This window comes from Phyllostomus discolor, chromosome 6, assembly GCF_004126475.2.
Source record: "Phyllostomus discolor isolate MPI-MPIP mPhyDis1 chromosome 6, mPhyDis1.pri.v3, whole genome shotgun sequence".
NCBI lineage: Eukaryota > Metazoa > Chordata > Mammalia > Chiroptera > Phyllostomidae > Phyllostomus > Phyllostomus discolor.
This window is the reverse complement of record NC_040908.2, coordinates 121,081,186-121,098,138: the sequence shown is the minus strand read 5'-3', so window position 1 is coordinate 121,098,138 and position 16,953 is coordinate 121,081,186. Positions and strand designations below refer to the sequence as shown.

The 16,953-nt window shown below is 59.8% G+C and overlaps 1 protein-coding gene across 1 annotated transcript in view; it reads left to right on the top strand.

The window, feature by feature from the left end:
* The first annotated feature begins 4,602 nt into the window (after positions 1 to 4,602).
* The window catches only part of ARHGEF17 (Rho guanine nucleotide exchange factor 17), a 55,906-nt gene continuing 43,555 nt past the window's right edge, over positions 4,603 to 16,953 (top strand). The window contains exon 1 of the mRNA XM_028514879.2: positions 4,603 to 8,593. Within this exon, the coding sequence (XP_028370680.1) occupies positions 5,399 to 8,593 (3,195 nt within the window). The 5' untranslated portion in view covers positions 4,603 to 5,398. The remainder of the gene's footprint in view (positions 8,594 to 16,953) is intronic.

Sequence of the window (16,953 nt, the reverse complement as noted above, 5' to 3'; positions counted from 1 at the left end):
TCTCTGACCATTCCGGTTTGGGGCCACCCAAATCCAGATTTCTGCATGAGGGGTACGGATCTATCTTTTTTAAGGCCCAGCGTCTTGGATCTGTGTTGCCCACAGCCCCTTTATTCAGGTTCCATCCTGAGATTGCAGACCGAGCTGGAGGCTGGGCAGCGTCCTGAACTGGGGTGGAGGCCTCCTGGGTGGGAGCTAGGAGTCCACAGGGTGTGGAGACATCCAGGAAGGCCTTCTGGAAAAGGCACAAGGCCTGAGGGGTGATCTCCCCACTTTCTGGCTAGAATCTGAGGGGGCGGATGCGCTTCTTAAGGAAGAGAGTAAGAAAAGGGGGTGTCCGGGACAGGGCCCTGGAACACCAACGTTAGGGGCTGGGGAGGAGGGGGAGGAACCAGAGCGGTGAAGGTAGAGCCTGGGGGTCTCTGAAGGGCGGTGACAGGATGAGGCAGTGGGGTGGGTGGCGGAGGGAGGGGCTGGAGGTAGAAGGTTCTGAGGGAGGCCAGGCTCAGGGAAGGCAGGAGCCGGGGGCACAGGGTCAGGATGGGGGAGCCAGAGAGCCGGGAACCAGAGTTTGATTGGGGGAGATCTCAGGGGCACCGGATCTGTCCCAGCAACGCCCTCCCCCTTCATTCGTTTAACCAGCATTCTCTGCGCACCTCACAGATGGTGCTGGGAACACAGGCAGCTCAGACCCGGGCTTGACCCACTGAAGAAGGACAACAATGGAGAAGGACAACAATGAAATAAACATGTACACATCTGGGTCATCATAGTCGGAGAGGAGGGACTTCAGAAACGTACAGAGGGCCAGGGGCAAAGAAGGCAGCGCTGGGGAGACAATAAGCTCACGGAACAGTCAGGAGATGTTGGGGACCATGGGGGCCCTGACCCAGCTTGAGGGGCAGAGAAGGTTTCTTAGCTGAGGTCCAAGGGGCTCAGAAGGCACTAGCTCAGCACAGAAGGGCTGTTACTAAGTCCGTGACTTTGAACAAACCCCTTCACTTCTCTGAGCCTCTGTTCCCCTGCCTGTAAAATAGCAATAATACTATTAGCTCTCCCCAGGCCACCGGGGGTACTGAGTGTGGAAAGGTTAGGGCAGGATTTTCATAAAATATAACATTATATTTATGTTTTACATAAATGTAAATTTATATATTGTATATAACAATATATTTATATATTATAAAAAGTATTATAACCCAACAGGAAAATGGACAAGAAGCACAAATAGGCACTTCACAGAAAAGGAAATACAGATCATCAAAAAACAGAAAAGATATTGGATTCTGGCCTGACAATGCCGACTCCCGGCAAGCAGCCGTGTGGCCCACCGCCCTGAGCACGGCTGCAAATGTGCCCCCGGCGCGGGCCCAGTGCCCACGGCAGCACTGAAAACACTTGAATGTCCACGTGTTCGAGAGTGGGTGGGCACACTGTGCGATATTCACACACTGGAGTACTGCACGCAGCAGAATGCACCACACTGGCATGCAATGATATGGATAAATCTTGGCAATACGTTTTAAATAAAAAGAAATCCCCCAAATTACATACAGCAAGATGCCCTATTTGTAAACTTAAAAACAATTAAAATTAAAACATATACTTGAAAGAAATACACAGATGTGATAAAACTATATAAGAAGGGAGTGCTGGACCCAGAAGGTGATGGTGACCCTGGAGGGTGGGCAGCAGGAGAATGCGGGAGGGGGGGCTATATAATGAGATGTAGGACATTGTAAAGGTCCTAGCTGTTTTGGGTTTTGGTGGGAGTCGATTAAATAATAGGTGAGACTGCATCATGAACAAAAGGCTATAAATAATTCAGTTCTGTGTACTTGAGGTCTAATTATGCAGGAAAGGAACAGAACAGTCTCAGGTCATTTCTGTTTGACTTTGGAGCGGAGTCAGGAGCCAGAGTTCCTTCCTGGAGCTCGCTGCTTCTCGGAGTCCTCTCGCCCCTCATCTTCCTCCCCCTTAAGTACCCGAGGCCGAACACTGGGCGTGACTTTGACCATCATAACTTTCCCATCTTGACTTCTCCAAGAGATCCTATAGCTCTGCTGTTGCTGGGTAGACTCCTGGGGCAGACGGGTTACTATTGCCATTCCCCTTTCACAGGTGAGGAGCCTGAGGCCCAAAGGAAGAGAGGGCCCTACTAGGGTCACCCAGTACGTCATAAGCGTGACTGCCTTGGGCCCGCTCCAGCCTCCTGGCACAGTGCTTTTCTCTCCACCCTGGGCCCAGTGCTCCCAGCCCCCTCTTAGACCAGGCTTTGAGTCCTAAAAACACCAGGTCCCGCTGTGCCAGGAAGATGACTTGGTCTCATCCTGAGTCAGAAGGGGAAGACTCACAAGGTGCCGAAAACAGCCAAGCCACTTTCCGGGGGAGCTCCCCATCAGCAGAGGCCCAGCCCAGATCCTGAATCACCCTCCTCCCCCACCACAGGGGTTCCAGATCCAAAGCTATCCCCCCACAACCTGTTCATCTCACAGCCAAGCTGAAGGACCCTGGGAGCCTGTGACCCGAGTCTCCACTCCTCTTCATCAGCCTGCCCAACTGTGAAATGGGAATAAGAACCTCTCTATCCAAGAAGTGACATGAAGACAGAACAGGACAGGGTGTGAAAGAGTTTGAAAAGTACACATTTCAGAAGGTAGGGAACATCGTTATTAGAAGAGAGCAGCGACTCCTGGGATGGAGCCCCCCCACCATGCTACGGCTGCCCAAAAAGGTAGAAAGAACACCCTGGAGGAGACAGAGTCTGACTTCAAATAGTCAGAGAGAAGCACCCTTGGGGGAGCCTAGACTTGTTCCTCACTCTTCAGATGCAGTGGCTGAGGCCCAGAGAAGTACAGGAATTTACCCAAGGTCACACAGCCAGGCGAGGGCAGAGAGGCGCTAGGCCAGGCAAGGCTCTCTTGCCATCAGTTCCCCAGTGAAGATGGAAAAATGTGCTGGCTCCTTCCAGGCAGAGATGAGGCAAAGTTGAGGGAATCACAGGAAGGAGGCTGGTCTCAATTCAAAGAGGAGGAGCTTTCTTTCTACAGCAATTCCCCACAACCCAAGGGAAGCAGCAGACAGGGCCCCGGGGCCTGGCTGAGACCTCCCTCTGGTGTGTGGCAGTCAGGTAATCCCTCAGTGTCTGCCATCCTGCCCTTTGCCCATCCCTCCCCCTGTCATCTGGACCAGGGCCTCTTGCTCCCAGGGTATCCTGTCTTAGGCCCAGCTCGTCTCTTGGGTTGAGGGGACAACCAGAATATTCTGTTCCTGGGAGGGTGAACCAGGCCCAAGGAGGAAGAGGCTGCTGGAAGCCCAAAGGAGAGAGAACCCCCTTCTTCATCAGGAAGCTGGGACCAGGGAAGGTGGTCTGGAGGAATATGGTGTTTGAAGCTCCCGAAACCTGCATTTGAGTCATAGCAGGAGCTACCACTTCCTGACTTCAACACTGGTCAAAGTTACTTCTCCCTCATGACCCATAGAAGGAGCAATTAATATCTTACCTCCAGTGGTGGGTCAAGGGCTAAATAAAACAAATGAAATATTACTGATACATCCAAGGCACTCCATAAATTCCCATTCATTCATTCATTCATTCAGATGTAGGGTAGCTGTCACGCGTTTAAACTGGGGCAGGAAGATGAACGGGGCCTAGCAGTGGCAGGGGGGAGAGGGGAAAGCCCCAGTATCCGACAGAATTGGAGACTTGCCAGACAAGTCTCCTGGGCAGATACTTGGGGGCAGAAGTAGGAGCTCACAGTCTGGGTCAGACAGGGGTGTCCCACCTTCTGGCGTTTCTGGGCCACAGCTAAAGAAGAGTTGTGTTGGGCCACACATTAAATACAAAAACACTAATGAAAACAAAAATAAATCTCATAATGTTTTAAGTAAATTTACGACTTTGTGTTGGGCCGCATTTATAGCCATCCTGTGCCGCTGGTTGGACACCCCCAATAGAAGCTTAGCTAGAAGCAGTAGAAGAGATCCACACCTTCCCAGTAGGAGGGTGGAGCAGCGGCAGGTAGGAGTGTAGGTTTGGCAGTGGCAAGTCGAGCGAGTTCCTGTGAAGCTCCTTTTGTATGTGATTGCACTTCAGGAAGGGATTAATTTTAAAACGGCTTCTAAAGAGACTAGGAAAGGACTGAAAAGCAGTAGAGGAAGTGGTCTTTCCAACCCTCTGGTTTTCTAGAGGTGGGTGCTGTTTTACCTGTCCAGGATTCCAAAGGGGGCGGGGTGGGCAAATGGGGCCAGTAGAGGGCGCAAGAGTCACGTAATCTGGAGCGCAGGGGAAAGAAGAGGCCCGGCGCCCGGCTGGCGGCAGAAAATGTGACGGAGGCGTGGTTAAAGGGGTGGGGCTTCTGGAGAGGCGTGTGCGAGTTGGGGGACTTTCAGAGCTGGACAGGACCAGAGGTGGAAGGGACGGGACGTTTGGTGGTGCGAGGGGCTAGACGGGGTCGCAGGGACTGCGGGATTCTCGGAGGCCCAAGTAAAAGGCGTGGCCTTGGCCGAATGAAGAGGTGGGGCAGAGAGTGGCAAAAGCTGGAGTCCGCCCGCAGTGCCCATTGCTCCCCCTGGCGGCGATTCCTGCTCCTTTTCCATCTGGGAGAGTCGTGTACCTGAGTATAGGTGTGTACGAGTTTGTGGGTCCGAGGTTGCCATGTTGGTCCGGGGGCAGAAGGTGTTTCCGCACGAAAGTGGCTGAACCGCAGCGGGGGCACCGCCCTAGGTGTGTGTCCGCGGACCTTCAGAACTTGCATGTGTCGGAGTGAGTCCTTTGGGGATAGCTCGGGCTGTGAGGGTCGCTTCAATCTGCCTGTGCTCAAGCAGTCGTTTCTACTTCGGCTCCTCCCCAATTCCCTCCCCCTACTCCTGATTCCCAGCCTAGCGCGCCCGGGGAGCCCACCCCCTCTTTGGAGCTTGAGGCCCCGCCCCCCGCCCCCTTTCCTCTGCCACAAAGTTTATTTGCAACAAAAGGGAGCGAGGATCGAGCAGACAGGAGGGAGGGAAGAGGAGCTGGAGCGGGAGCGCGAGGGGAGGGAGGCAGGCAACCGGCTGGCGGGCGCAGAGTTGAGGAAGGGATCCGGACTGGGCCGGGCCAGGCCTCGCGCAATGCTCCGGGCTGCACCGGCCGGGGTTGGGGCCAGGCCTGGGGGTTGGCGCTGAGGCGGGAGGGGCCGCGCGGGATGGAGCCGAAGCCGCCCGAGGCCGCAGAAACTTGAGCCGTAGCCGGTAAAGCTCTGCTCCCGTCTCTTGCGTCCTCTTCCCGAAAACTCCCGCGACTGCGGCTGCAGGACTCAGGCCTTCGGATCTCGGCAGCTGCGCTTCTTCGGGGCGGGGACGCAGGGGGGGGTTGGCCGCGGTTCCCGAGGCCAGCCCCCCCGGAGTGAGTGCCGCCACCATGGCGGACGGGGCGCCCCGGCCCCCGCTGTATCGCAGCGTCTCGTTCAAGCTGCTGGAGCGATGGAGCGGCGGACCCGGGCCGAGAGAAGGAGCCACGGACACCCCCGGGCTGCGGCGCCGCGCCTCGTGCCGGCCGGCCGCAGCCGTTCCGGGCCAGCCCTCCCGGCGCGTGTCCAAGCTGGCGTCGGGGCCCCCGGCCACCCCCGCGCAGCCGCGCCCGCTCCGCAGTCTCTCGCCGTCGGTGCGCCAGCTCTCCCGGCGCTTCGACGCGCAGCGGCCAGACGATTCCGCAGGGGCCCGGGACGGGTGCGTCTCCCCCGGGGCCGCCGAAGAAAAGACAGAGGGCGCAGCGCGCGGGGCCTGGCCCAGCGTCACCGAGATGCGCAAGCTCTTCGGTGGCCCTGGCTCCAGGCGGCCCAGTGCCGACTCTGAGGCCTCGGGGACTCCCAGCCCCGACAGTGCCGCGTGGGAACCCCCGGCTCGGGAGCCCCGACAGCCACCGACGCCACCTCCTCGGACATGCTTCCCCCTGGCTGGCCTTCGTTCGGCGCGGCCACTGCCTGGCCCAGGGATCGAGGGGAGGAGGCGGCGGCAGCAGCAGCAGGAGCGGGCGCAGCGTCCGGCGGATGGTTTACATTCTTGGCATAGCTTCTCCCAACCGCAGGCCGGGGCCCGGGCCTCCTGCTCCTCCTCCTCCTCCATCGCCTCCTATCCTGTCAGCCACAGCCGGGCTGCCAGCTCCAGCGAGGAGGAAGAGGAGGGCCCGCCACCTCTGCCGCCTGGGGCGCAGAGTCCGGCCTACCACGGAGGCCTCTCCTCAGGCAGCGAAGAGGACCAAGATGGTGAGGGCGGCCACTGCTGGAGAGGGAGGCCGGGGCCCAAGTCTGGAAGCTCCCTCTTGGATAAGGACTGCAGGCCAGACAGTTATGGGTTAAATCTGAGCAGCATGGACCCGGCAGGAGGAGCCAGGAGCCCGGAACCCCCAACATCTCCAAGAGCCCCTAGTGAAGAAGGGCCCCGGGAGTGGAGTACTGGCTCACCTCCCTGTGTACCAGGTTCCCAGGAGGGACCTAGGCCCTTGCCAGACACTGTGGGAGGAGCTTTTCGAGTGGCCAAGGTGAGCTTTCCTGCATACCTGGCCAGCCCATCAGGCTCCTGTGGTAGCAGCCGTTACTCCAGCACAGAGACCCTCAAAGATGAGGACCTGTGGGCTAGCCGGGGTTCTGGGAGTTGGGGTGTGTATCGTTCCCCTAGCTTTGGAGCTGGAGAAGGGCTCCTCCTGAGGCCCCAGGCTCGAAACCGCACCAAGGGACCTGTGGGCACCACGAGGGCATTGAGGGATGGAGGATTGGAGTTGGACAAGAGCCGGCAGCGCAAGTCCCTGTCAAACCCAGACATTGCCTCAGAGACCCTGACCCTGCTCAGTTTCCTGCGCTCAGACCTTTCAGAGCTGAGAGTCCGGAAGCCTGGTGGGCGCCCCGGGGACCTTGGGAGTGGCCCCTTAGATGGCAGAGACTCACCATCAGCAGGTGGCCTGGCCGGGCAACTTGGGTCCACACCCCCCTCAGCCCCCGCAGCACCTGGCACTCGCCCCACACTCAAGGACTTGACAGCCACCCTTCGGAGGACAAAGTCATTCACCTGTTCTGAGAAGCCCGTGGCCCACCGCCGAGCACCCCGCACCAGTGCCCTGAAGCCCAGCTCCTCTGAGCTCCTGCTGGCAGGCCCAGGCGCCGAGGAGGACCCTCTGCCCCTCGTGGTTCAGGATCAGTACGTGCAAGAGGCCCGTCAGGTTTTCGAGAAGATCCAGCGTATGGGTGCCCAGCAGGACGATGGAAGCGATACTCCCCCTGGAAGCACTGAGTGGACAGGGGACGTGACCCGAGGGCAGCGGTCCCAGGAGGAGCTCTCTGGCCCTGAATCCAGCCTGACAGATGAGGGCATTGGGACAGATCCTGAGCCTTCTATTTCAGCCTTCTGCAGCCTGGGCACCACAGGGGTGTGGCGACCCCTTAACTCGTCCTCAACCCAGACCAGCCAGCTCTCTGGGGCTGAAGACAGTCTCGGGGGGTGGTCCCTGGTGTCCCCTGATGCCCCTCCCACACCAGGTGCCCTCCGCAGGAGACGCAAAATCCCACCTTCAGGCCCTGGTGGGACTGAGCTGAACAATGGCGAGGCAGGTGAGGCCTACAGGTCTCTAAGTGACCCGATTCCACAGCGCCACCGGGCTGCCACCTCTGAGGAACCCTCGGGATTCTCTGTGGATAGCAACCTCCTGGGCTCACTGAGCCCCAAAACCGGGCTTCCAGCGGCTCCAGCTGTGGATGAGGGCTTGACCAGCGGCCACAGTGACTGGTCTGTGGGCAGTGGAGAGAGCAAGGGGTACCAGGAGGTCATTCAGAGCATCGTTCAGGGGCCTGGTGCCTTGGGACGTGTGGTGGACGACAGGGCTGCTGGCAAAGCTCCCAAGAAGAAATCTCTGAGTGACCCCAGCCGCCGTGGGGAGCTAGCAGGGCCTGGATTTGAGGGCCCCGGAGGTGAGCCCATCCGAGAGGTCGAGCCCTTGCTGCCTCCGTCCAGCAGCGAGCCCATCCTTGCAGAGCGACAGGCAGAACCAGAAGAGCCCAGTCCCACTAGTGGCCGGGCACAGTCTGAGAGGGTCCTGCCTGAGGCCCCACCCGCCTCCCCCACCGCCCACCCGGACTTCCACCTCGACCCTAAACTGGCTGACGTCCTGTCCCCTCGGCTCATCCGCCGCGGTTCCAAGAAGCGCCCAGCCCGGAGCAGTCATCAGGAGCTACAGAGACAGGAGGACAGTCAGGACCAGCCTGGCGGCCTGCCTCAGACCCGACACTCCTCCAAACACGTTCGCCACTCCAGCGTGCCTGCCACCTTCACGCCTATCGTGGTGCCTGAGCCACCGACCTCAGCTGGCCCCCCTGTGGCCGTGCCTGAGCCTATGGGCTTTCCTGCCAGAGCCCACCCCTCGTCCCAGGCACCATCCCTTGAGGATGTCACTAAGCGGTACATGCTGACCCTTCGCTCTGGCGAGGTGCCTGCCCCAGTGCCAGTGGATATGCCATGCTTGACTCCAGTGGTTGCACCGCCCTCTGCCGAGGCCAAGCCCCCGGAGGCAGCCCGGGCCCCAGATGAGCCTGCCCCAGCCAGCAAGTGCTGCAGCAAGCCGCAGGTGGTGAGTGCTGTGTGGGGGGCCCTGGGGGTGGGGCTGAGGGAAGGCTGTGGACACTGACCTCTGCAGGGGCGTTTTGAGAGTGCTCATGGGGCCGGCGCCCAGTCTGGGGGTGCTCCTCTGGCCCTGGAAGTGCCCGAGCAGTTTCAAGAGTGGATGACGAGGGCTTCTATCTGTTCAGGCCCCAGAGGCTTCAGGCTTCCACTAGTGCTAAGGTCAAAGGTTGTTACCTGCTCAGAGGTTCTCTGGGTGATGATCACACAAGGTTTTAGCCTCGTCCTTCAGCTGTTTCTCAGGGATTGGCTTTGGAGATTCCTGTCCAGTTCTTTGTTTTAAATATACACGGCGATGGGAGAGTAATGGAACTTTCTAAAGAGCCTGACTGTAAAGAGCCTATTAGCCAGGCCCCTGGTAGGATGTTGGCGCAGGGGCCCACGGCTGACCTGGGTTTGCCCTTCCTCACATGGCTTTTCTGACAGACCAAAATGTGGGCCTGTCCCTGGACCTGGGAACGTTGGAGGGGTGCAAGGCACTGTTTGTGGAGGGGCCGAGCGGGCCGCACACCACTGGTCCTGGTGGGTCTCTGTGACTTAACCTCTCCATTGTGCGATCGGGGGACTGTGGACGAGGTAGTTCCTGGGTCTCCAAGTGGTGGCGCCCAATTTTGGGGGAGTCTGTGGGTTGGGGCCTGAGGTCTGCCGGGGCCTCTCAGGGAGAGCAGAGTCGGGGAGTAGGTTGTGGGAGCTCAGCAGGCAGCGGCCCTGAGGAATTGAGAGAGGTTCCAGGCCCCGAGGACAGGGTTGCCTCTGTGGGTCGGGGTGGAGGTTCTGGCCCCTCATCCGGCTGCTGGCATCTTCTCCCCACCCCACCTCCTTCCTGGTGACTCTGAGGCGCTACCCGCTTCCTCTGCCGGACCCCTGGCGCTGCAGACTCTCTCCTTGAGGCCTCCACTTCTGCCCTCTGGCTTCAGGCGTCCCCCGAGTTTCAGCTGTGGGTTCGGATGGGCTCCAGGCCCTTCAGGCTCTGGCATCCAGTTGGAAGCTGAATCCGAGGCTCTGGGTTCCGGTCGTGTCCCAGGGGTGGCCCAGGTTGTTGCAATGATGACCCGCGCTCCCACTGTGTTCCCTGCCCGGGTGAGGAGCCTGGAAACCCTAAACCCTGAGCTACTTCGGTCACTCCCGTTCCCAGAGCTCTCAGGCTGCCTCTGAATTCTCTCTCTTTGTTTTTCTATCCTGGTCGTTCCTTCCCCCTGGTTCTGGCTCTGGTGTCTCTCACGGAGGCCACAGCATCAGCAGGCGGGGAGTGAGGCCTGGTCCGGCAGCTCGGTGCCCCAAACCTCAGTGCTGCTGTCTCTGGCACATGGGGGTGCAGGGCGGCGAGAGCAGGGCAGCTTCTGCCAGGGGCCGCTCCCCAGCTGCCTTCCCCATATAATTATCTTCCCCGGGAGCCTTGAAGGCTAAATTAGGGGAGAGAACAGGAATGAACCAAGGGACTCAAGGAGACTGTTAGGAGGGTGGGGGTGGGGGGTGTGCCTACAAAGAGGCATTGAGACCCAGAGAGGAGGTGGGATTTTTTGCAGAATTCCCTCTTGGTCTGCCCCCACCCCATTGTCTCCCTGCCTGCCTGACCTCACGGAGGCACTTGGGGCCCCTGCCCTCCAGGGGTCTGTGTGGTGGGGCGAACCTGCCCATAGCGGGGCTTCTCCCTGCCCCAAGGGAGGCTCTCCCCAGCCTCCAGGGTTTCACCTGCTTGTCCTCCCACGTTTCCAGGCCCAGCCTGGTGTCCCCCTTACGCCGCAGGGGAGAGAGCCGGTGAGTCTGTCGCAAAATAACGGGGTTTGAGCCTTGGCTCCGGGTCCCTCGGGCCAGTGCCATGCCTGCTCTGTGCCTTACTTCCCCTTCTGTGAAAAGGGGGTAATGGTCTCCACCTGACTGGCTCTCATCCAGTGAGTGGTGGGTAATGTTGCTCTGTCCCTGGGGGCAGCATAGGGAGGGGAGAACAGGCCCCATTGCCCCCCCCTCCTGCTGCTTCTGGTCGCCAGCCTCAGCCCCTCCCCCTGCCACCTGCTGGTTTCCGAGCACAGGGCCAGGCACCCCGGCCTCAGCCTGACCTGATGGACTTGAACTGGCTCAGAAGAGATTCACCGTTCCGTAGTTCCCCACCCGCTCATACACATCTGGAAGTTCTCCCATCTGCTAGCTGGAATCTCTCCTGCTGTCCCTTCCTTTTAGCTCCAGAAAAATGGGGAGCAGCCGTCTACCCCCTCCTGCTGGCCTCCACGGAGGAGACAATGTTCCCTTGTTTTGGGCCCGGGGCCCCAGTCACGCTCCCCGGGCTGTGGGTGGAGATGGTGTGGTGTGGGCTCCAAAGTAAGAAGTGAAGAGAAGAGGCTTTCACACTTTGCTGATGGGGCAGAAACCAGTGTGAACCAGCTGGCAGCAGCCCCCAGGGCAGAGGGGGCCCCTGCCCTGATGCCAGGCTGCATGGAAGTCCCTCAGAGTCAGGCCTGTCCCAGCCAGAAGTCATATTTGCCCTCCGTGTGGTGTCGCTGCCATTGCTGGGAGCGAGGAGCCTGGGTACCAGGCCTGGCTCGGCCTCTGGCGCTCTCCAGGACCTGGAAAGTCATCCTGGGTCTTGGTGTTGCCATCTGCACGGCGAGGTTAGACTGCCTGGTCTTTGAGGCTCCCTAGGAAGGGTGGTCAGGGAGAGGAGGAGTCGGGTGTGGCTGCCCCGGAGAGAAAGGCCGGTCTGCGGAAGAGCCTTGAGAACCCAGGAGCCCGGGGAGTGAAGCCGGCTTCATTCTGCGGACAGCTGCTCGCTCGTGTGCTGGGGGGGGGGGGGGGGGGGGTGGAGCTGTGGGAGCCTCCCTGCCCTGCCCTGCCCGCCCACTCCCCTGGGCACTGCCGCCCGGGTCCACACAACCTGATGATCGGGGACCCTTCCCTCCAGGGCTTCCCCCACCCCGGCCTCAAAGCACTGTCCTGTGGGCCTGCCCGCTGCCCTGAGATACTTCCACGCATTTGACAGATGTGACAAACGTCTCCCAGAAACAGGAGCTGACTTGTCTCTCAGAATCAGGTGGACGGACTCACAGAACTTCGGCGTATTGGACTAGGAGTAACGGTGGCTAACATTTACTAAGTGCTTTCTCTCTGCCAGTCACTCTGAATGTCTCCTCCTTCAAACGTGAACACTGTGGGAACCTTGCAGGGCTGAATTCTCAGGATGGCAGACATAGGTTCCCACCGAATCCTAGCGTGTCGGTGTCTTAGAGGGAACGGGGTCCAAGGGGCGTCTGTTTCCCGGTGGGATTGGCCTGCCGTCTGAGTAGAGGAACAGGACTGGGGGGGGGCAGGTGGGGGTCACCTGCACACCCCTAACAGCTCAAACACCTTCATGGTGGTTGTGTAACTCTCCAGAGCTTGGGGTTGGGGTGGGAAGAACTTCAAGACTCAGAAAGGAAAATGCTGCGTCTAAGTTCACCCAGTCAGGCAGGGCGGAGCCAGGGCCGGGCACCGGGACCCTGGACTCGCCACGGAGCACCTGCGCGGCAGACCCGGCCACCCTCCGGCCCGCCCAGGCGGCCCCCTGCCCTGCGGAGCGAGGCCTGGGCTGCAGCTCTTCATCACCTTTCTCCTCTGTCTCCTCTTGGCAGGGAACCCATGGGGGTGGGGGTTTTCTCCTCTCCCTCCTTGACTCTTTGCTATGATTTTTCCATGGAAACTGGTTCCGGGAGAGGAGGTGATTAGGACATTTGGAATTCTGAGCGGTACCAAATATCTATAATTAAATGCCTTGTCACCCAGCAGGGGGGAGGGTGGGATGGGGGAGTATGGGCACAGGACTGTCCTTTTCCTATTCCCTGCCCCCCAACTCCTTCCTAAGGGCCCTGGGTTAGTGGGGGCAGTGTGACCCAGGAATGGTTCCCACCCCTCCCAGCGGGCGGTTGGGGGGGGGGAGGTTGGGGGTGGACCAGAGTTGGGTCTGATACTTTCCAACCCCACGTTTCCTGCACCAGCTGGGTTTGGAGGCTGGCAGCCTCAGGAATCCTGTCTCCAGCCCCCAACCCAGTGTAAGAACTTGCCCCTCTGCTTTCTTCCCTCCCATCTGTGATCTCTCAGGCTACATGTGCCCACCTCACAGTGCGGGTTGGGGGAGGCACCCCCAGGCTGCCGGGGGAGCTGAAGCACTCAGAGCTTTCAGAATCTGGAAGCAGACTGAAGGGGCTGCAGGGTGTTGAGGGACTGGCCCACTGGCCCGTGCGGGCAGGGGAGGCTTCCTGGAGGAGGCTCTGCCTGAGCTTGGCCTTTAAAACTGAAGAAAAGGAGGGATTCTAGGAGGAGGGCGCAGTATGAGCAGAGGCTGGAGGCTGGAAAGAACGTGGCAGATTGCATGCGGTCGGGAGTTTGTCTCAGAGACTTGGGTGACTGTGATAAGGCATTGCTTTCAATCGTTTAGCAAATACCTGCTGAGCCTTCAGATGTGTCGGGCTCTCTTCTAGTCCCTCGGCTACATCAGCAAACAAAGGCCAGGCCTCATGGAGCTTCCCAACTAGCTTAGGAGACCTGTCTGCAAATGGGTACATTATGTCTCAGGGAGAGGCGGGGGCTGGGCAGCAAAAGAAAGCAGGATGAGGGAGGAGAGAGTCACAGGGATGGGGTGCTGTTTTAGATGGAGAGGTCTGAGAAGGCCTCTTTGAGGAAGTGAGATTGGAGCAGAGGCCTGGAGGAAGTGAGAGAGCAAGCCAGGTGATGGGGTGGGGGGGCATTCTGGGCAGAGAACAGCAAGTGCAAAGGCCCTGAGGTAGGAGTGTGTTTGAGAAGTGTTCAGGAGGACTGTGTGGATGGGGCAAAGTAGGAAATGAGGTCAGGGAGCTAAGGGGGTATGGAAATGGGTTGGGACCAGACAAGGCAGATCTCCTAGGTCAGTAGGAGATCTTTGATGTTTATTTGAAGTGAGGTGGGGCAGGCACTGTTGGAAGGTTCTGAATAGAGCACCTGATCTGACTTAGGCCTTTACAGGTCCGCCCTGGTTGCTCTGCGGGGGTAGACCACAGAAGTCCAGAGTGGAAGCAGGAAGCAAGTCAGGAGGCCACTGGAATAATCTGGGCAAGAGCTAATGGTGGCTTGGGCTGGGGCAGAAGTGGTCAGTCGGTTGGTGAGAGCTCATGGAGCCCCGAGGGCTCCGGAAGGACCTGGACTCCAGCGTTCGAGGTGAACACGGAGCTCCCGAGGTCCCAAGGCAGCGCAGTGTGTGCAGGGTTGCTGAGGGCCGGGCAGGGGAGATTGGCAAAGCCCCCAGGGAAGCCTGGAGCTGGAGGTTGCCCTGGCTGTCCCCTGCAGACCTGTGTAGGCTTGGCTCCAAGGCTGGGAGGGTGGAGCTGCCACAGGGCCCGGGTGAGGACGGTGGCCGTGCCATACCCCATTGGTGTCTCCTTGCAGGCACTATAACACCCTTTAGCTCCAGCTTGCACGTCTCCTAGGACAGAGACCACATGCCGCCCCATGGCAGTCCTGTCCCTCCCATTGGGTCCTCCGGCTGGGTGGTCATTGCCATGGCCCCCACGTATGGGTGAAGAAGCTGACCTGCAGTGGGCAGAGGCTCCCCAAGGCCCTGTGGCCCAAGTATGGGACTTGGCTCCAGGTGTCCTGATGCCCAGGTCCTGTATTGGCCCCACAGAGCTCCCGCTGAGCGCAGTTGGCGGGGATAGTGGTGGTGGGGCGGGGGCAGGGGGAGCCCCTGTTTCCCAGAAAGGCTCGCCGTCCCGGCGCACTTACTGGGACCTGTGCCCAGGCAGCCTGGCGCCTTGCTGGCAGGCCCTGAAACAGGCGCCCTGGGTCCCCTGGGAAGAGTCTCTTGGAGCTGATGTGGCCCCCGGTGGGAGTTGATCCTCCCTCACTCCCCCCACAGGCCTCTGGGGTGTTCCAGGGACGGACAGATGATGGCCCGGCTGCCGGGCCCTGAGCAGCTGTGAGCTGGAGCCCATGATGCTCGGTGGCCCAAAGCCCCAGAGAGGCTATCAGAGCCCCAGGGGCATTCACAGCCTGCCTCCAGTAGCTGTGGGGCAACTTGGGTGACCTGGTGTAGCATGAGGAGTCTGCACTGGAGTCAGGAGACCTGGGTTCCCACCTCAGCTGCTCTGTTTTCCTCTGTGTGTCCTTAAATAAGTCCCTGTCCCTCTCAGAGCCAGATTCCTCCCTGCTCTAGGGCACCAGCGTAAGGCCTCCCAGAGCCGCTGGGAGGGGCAGCAGCTGCACTGAGTAAAACCCGCACTTGTGGACTAAGGTGCCGGCAGGGGCGCCCGCAGCCCCATTCGGCCACTGAGGGGAGTGAGGCGGGGTCTCACCCTTGTCTGGCCCCCAGGGCTCTTTCCCCTGCCACTAGCTGCTGCTCTGGGCTCTCCCCACTGCCAACACACACACACGGGTGAGGCCTGTGCCCTGAAGTAGTGATGATGCTGTGCCCAGTGTGTGAAAACGTCCTCTGGCACTGGGGCAAGGCGCGGGAAGGCGCAGGGCTCTGAGGCTGCCGCTGGGCGGAGAGTGTGACGGAGCGAGGGAGCCCTGCAGAGCTCCCTGAGGTGGCCGAGGCAGGCGGTGTGTCAGTTTCCTACGGCTGCTTTAGCAACAAGTAGCAGCATGTTTAGTGGCTTAAAACAATAGAAACATTATCTTACAGTTCTGGGGGTCAGGAGAAATGGGTTTCACGGGGCTAAAATCAAGGTATTAACAGGACAGTGTTCCTTCTGGAGGCTTTAAGGGAAAACCGGTGTCCTTGCCTTTTCCAGCTTCTGGGGGCTGCTGTCACTCCTTGGTTCGTGGCCCCTTCCTCCGTCTTCAAAGCCAGCAGCACAGCACCTTCAGATCTCTCTCTGAACCACACCGCCGGCCTGCCCCCACCGCCGCGTGTGAGGGCCCCTGTGATTGCTTAGGGCCGCTTGGGTCATGCAGGAAAATCCCATCTGCAAATCCTTAATCACGTTTGCAGAGTCCCTTTTGCCAAGTGAGGTAACACAGTCACAGGTTCTGGGGATCAGGACGAGGGCATCTTTGGGGACCATTGCTCTGCCCCCTGCAGGTGGGCAGAGCGGCCAGGCTGTCGGCTCCTGAGACCCAGAGCCCCTGGTGGGTGCCGGGCAGGGTCTGAGCCCAGGAGTCCAGCCCACCGCGCTGGTCCTGCGGTCGTTTCCCTCCGAGACCGTCGGTCACCCACCACTCAGCCGTCCATTGTGAGGCCCTTGTGGGCAGTGGGCTCACGCAGGGAAAGCTTGGACATCGTCCCTGCTTGCCAGGAGCTTCCAACAAGCGTCCTAGCCCCCTGAGGTCGGTGGGGTTCAGATGGTGGCTGAGCCTTGGCCTGGTGGGAGAGGGACTAGAGAGTCGGTGGGTCCCTTGCAGACAGGCTTGGCTTTAGGTTGGCTGGCCCTGGGTTTGCTGATAAAAACTGGGGATGAAGCTGCTCCCGAGCAGGGCGGTTGGCAGAAGAGGTTAGAGCTAAGGCGGAGGCGGGGTAGGGGCCTAGGGAGGGGTGGGAGTCACGTGGCTGCTGGCTGTACCTCAGGGGGACCTCAGGGATGTCTGGAGAGGACCCGCTAACCACCTGTGCCAGGAGCCAAAGTATCGGGGTCCTCACAGGGGCATCCACGACCCCCCTCCAATAGCCCTGGGGATACCCAGAATTGGAACTCTGATGCTGTTGCGCCAGAGGACCTGCTAGGTACCTTCAGGCCACGGGAGGCCAAGGTGCTCCCCAGGAGCGGCACCTGCGGGAGCTGTGTGGAGGGCACGGAGCACAGGCCAGGACGCAGGTCCAGCACTTACTGCTCCTGCGTCCGAAACATGGGTGCGTTATCCCCTTGCTCCACCAAGGATTATTGTTCAGATGAAATGAAATAATGCCAGAAGGGCTTGGCACGTAGTAAGTGTTCAAGAAATGTTAGTTCCTCCCCTTGTGACTGAGACGCTAAGATATTAGGAGTCTTAAGATTCTGAGAGACGTTGACTCCAAGATGTACAGATTCTTGGCATCTCCTTCCAGCCCTGAAACAGGATAAAGCTGGGCAGGAGGGCAGGTGTGGTCCTGGCTACACCTGGGTAGGCCAGGTGGCCCAGCGTCCTGGGCCTTTGGAGGTGGGCAGAGGGAGAGGGGCTGGGCCGTCGGGTGGAAGCGCCCACTGTCCTTGCTTCTCTCCCCGGCTCCTCTCTCCTTCTGTTACCGCCCAGCCGGGGAGGCACGGCAGAGCCAGAGGCACAGCGCCGGGCCAGAGTCCCAGACCCACGGAATTGGCCTACGAAACGGGGCTGAGCCCCCTCCAAAGCTCCGTGTGTCTGGTGGGCTCTGGCGCCCGACTGAGACGGGTTAGT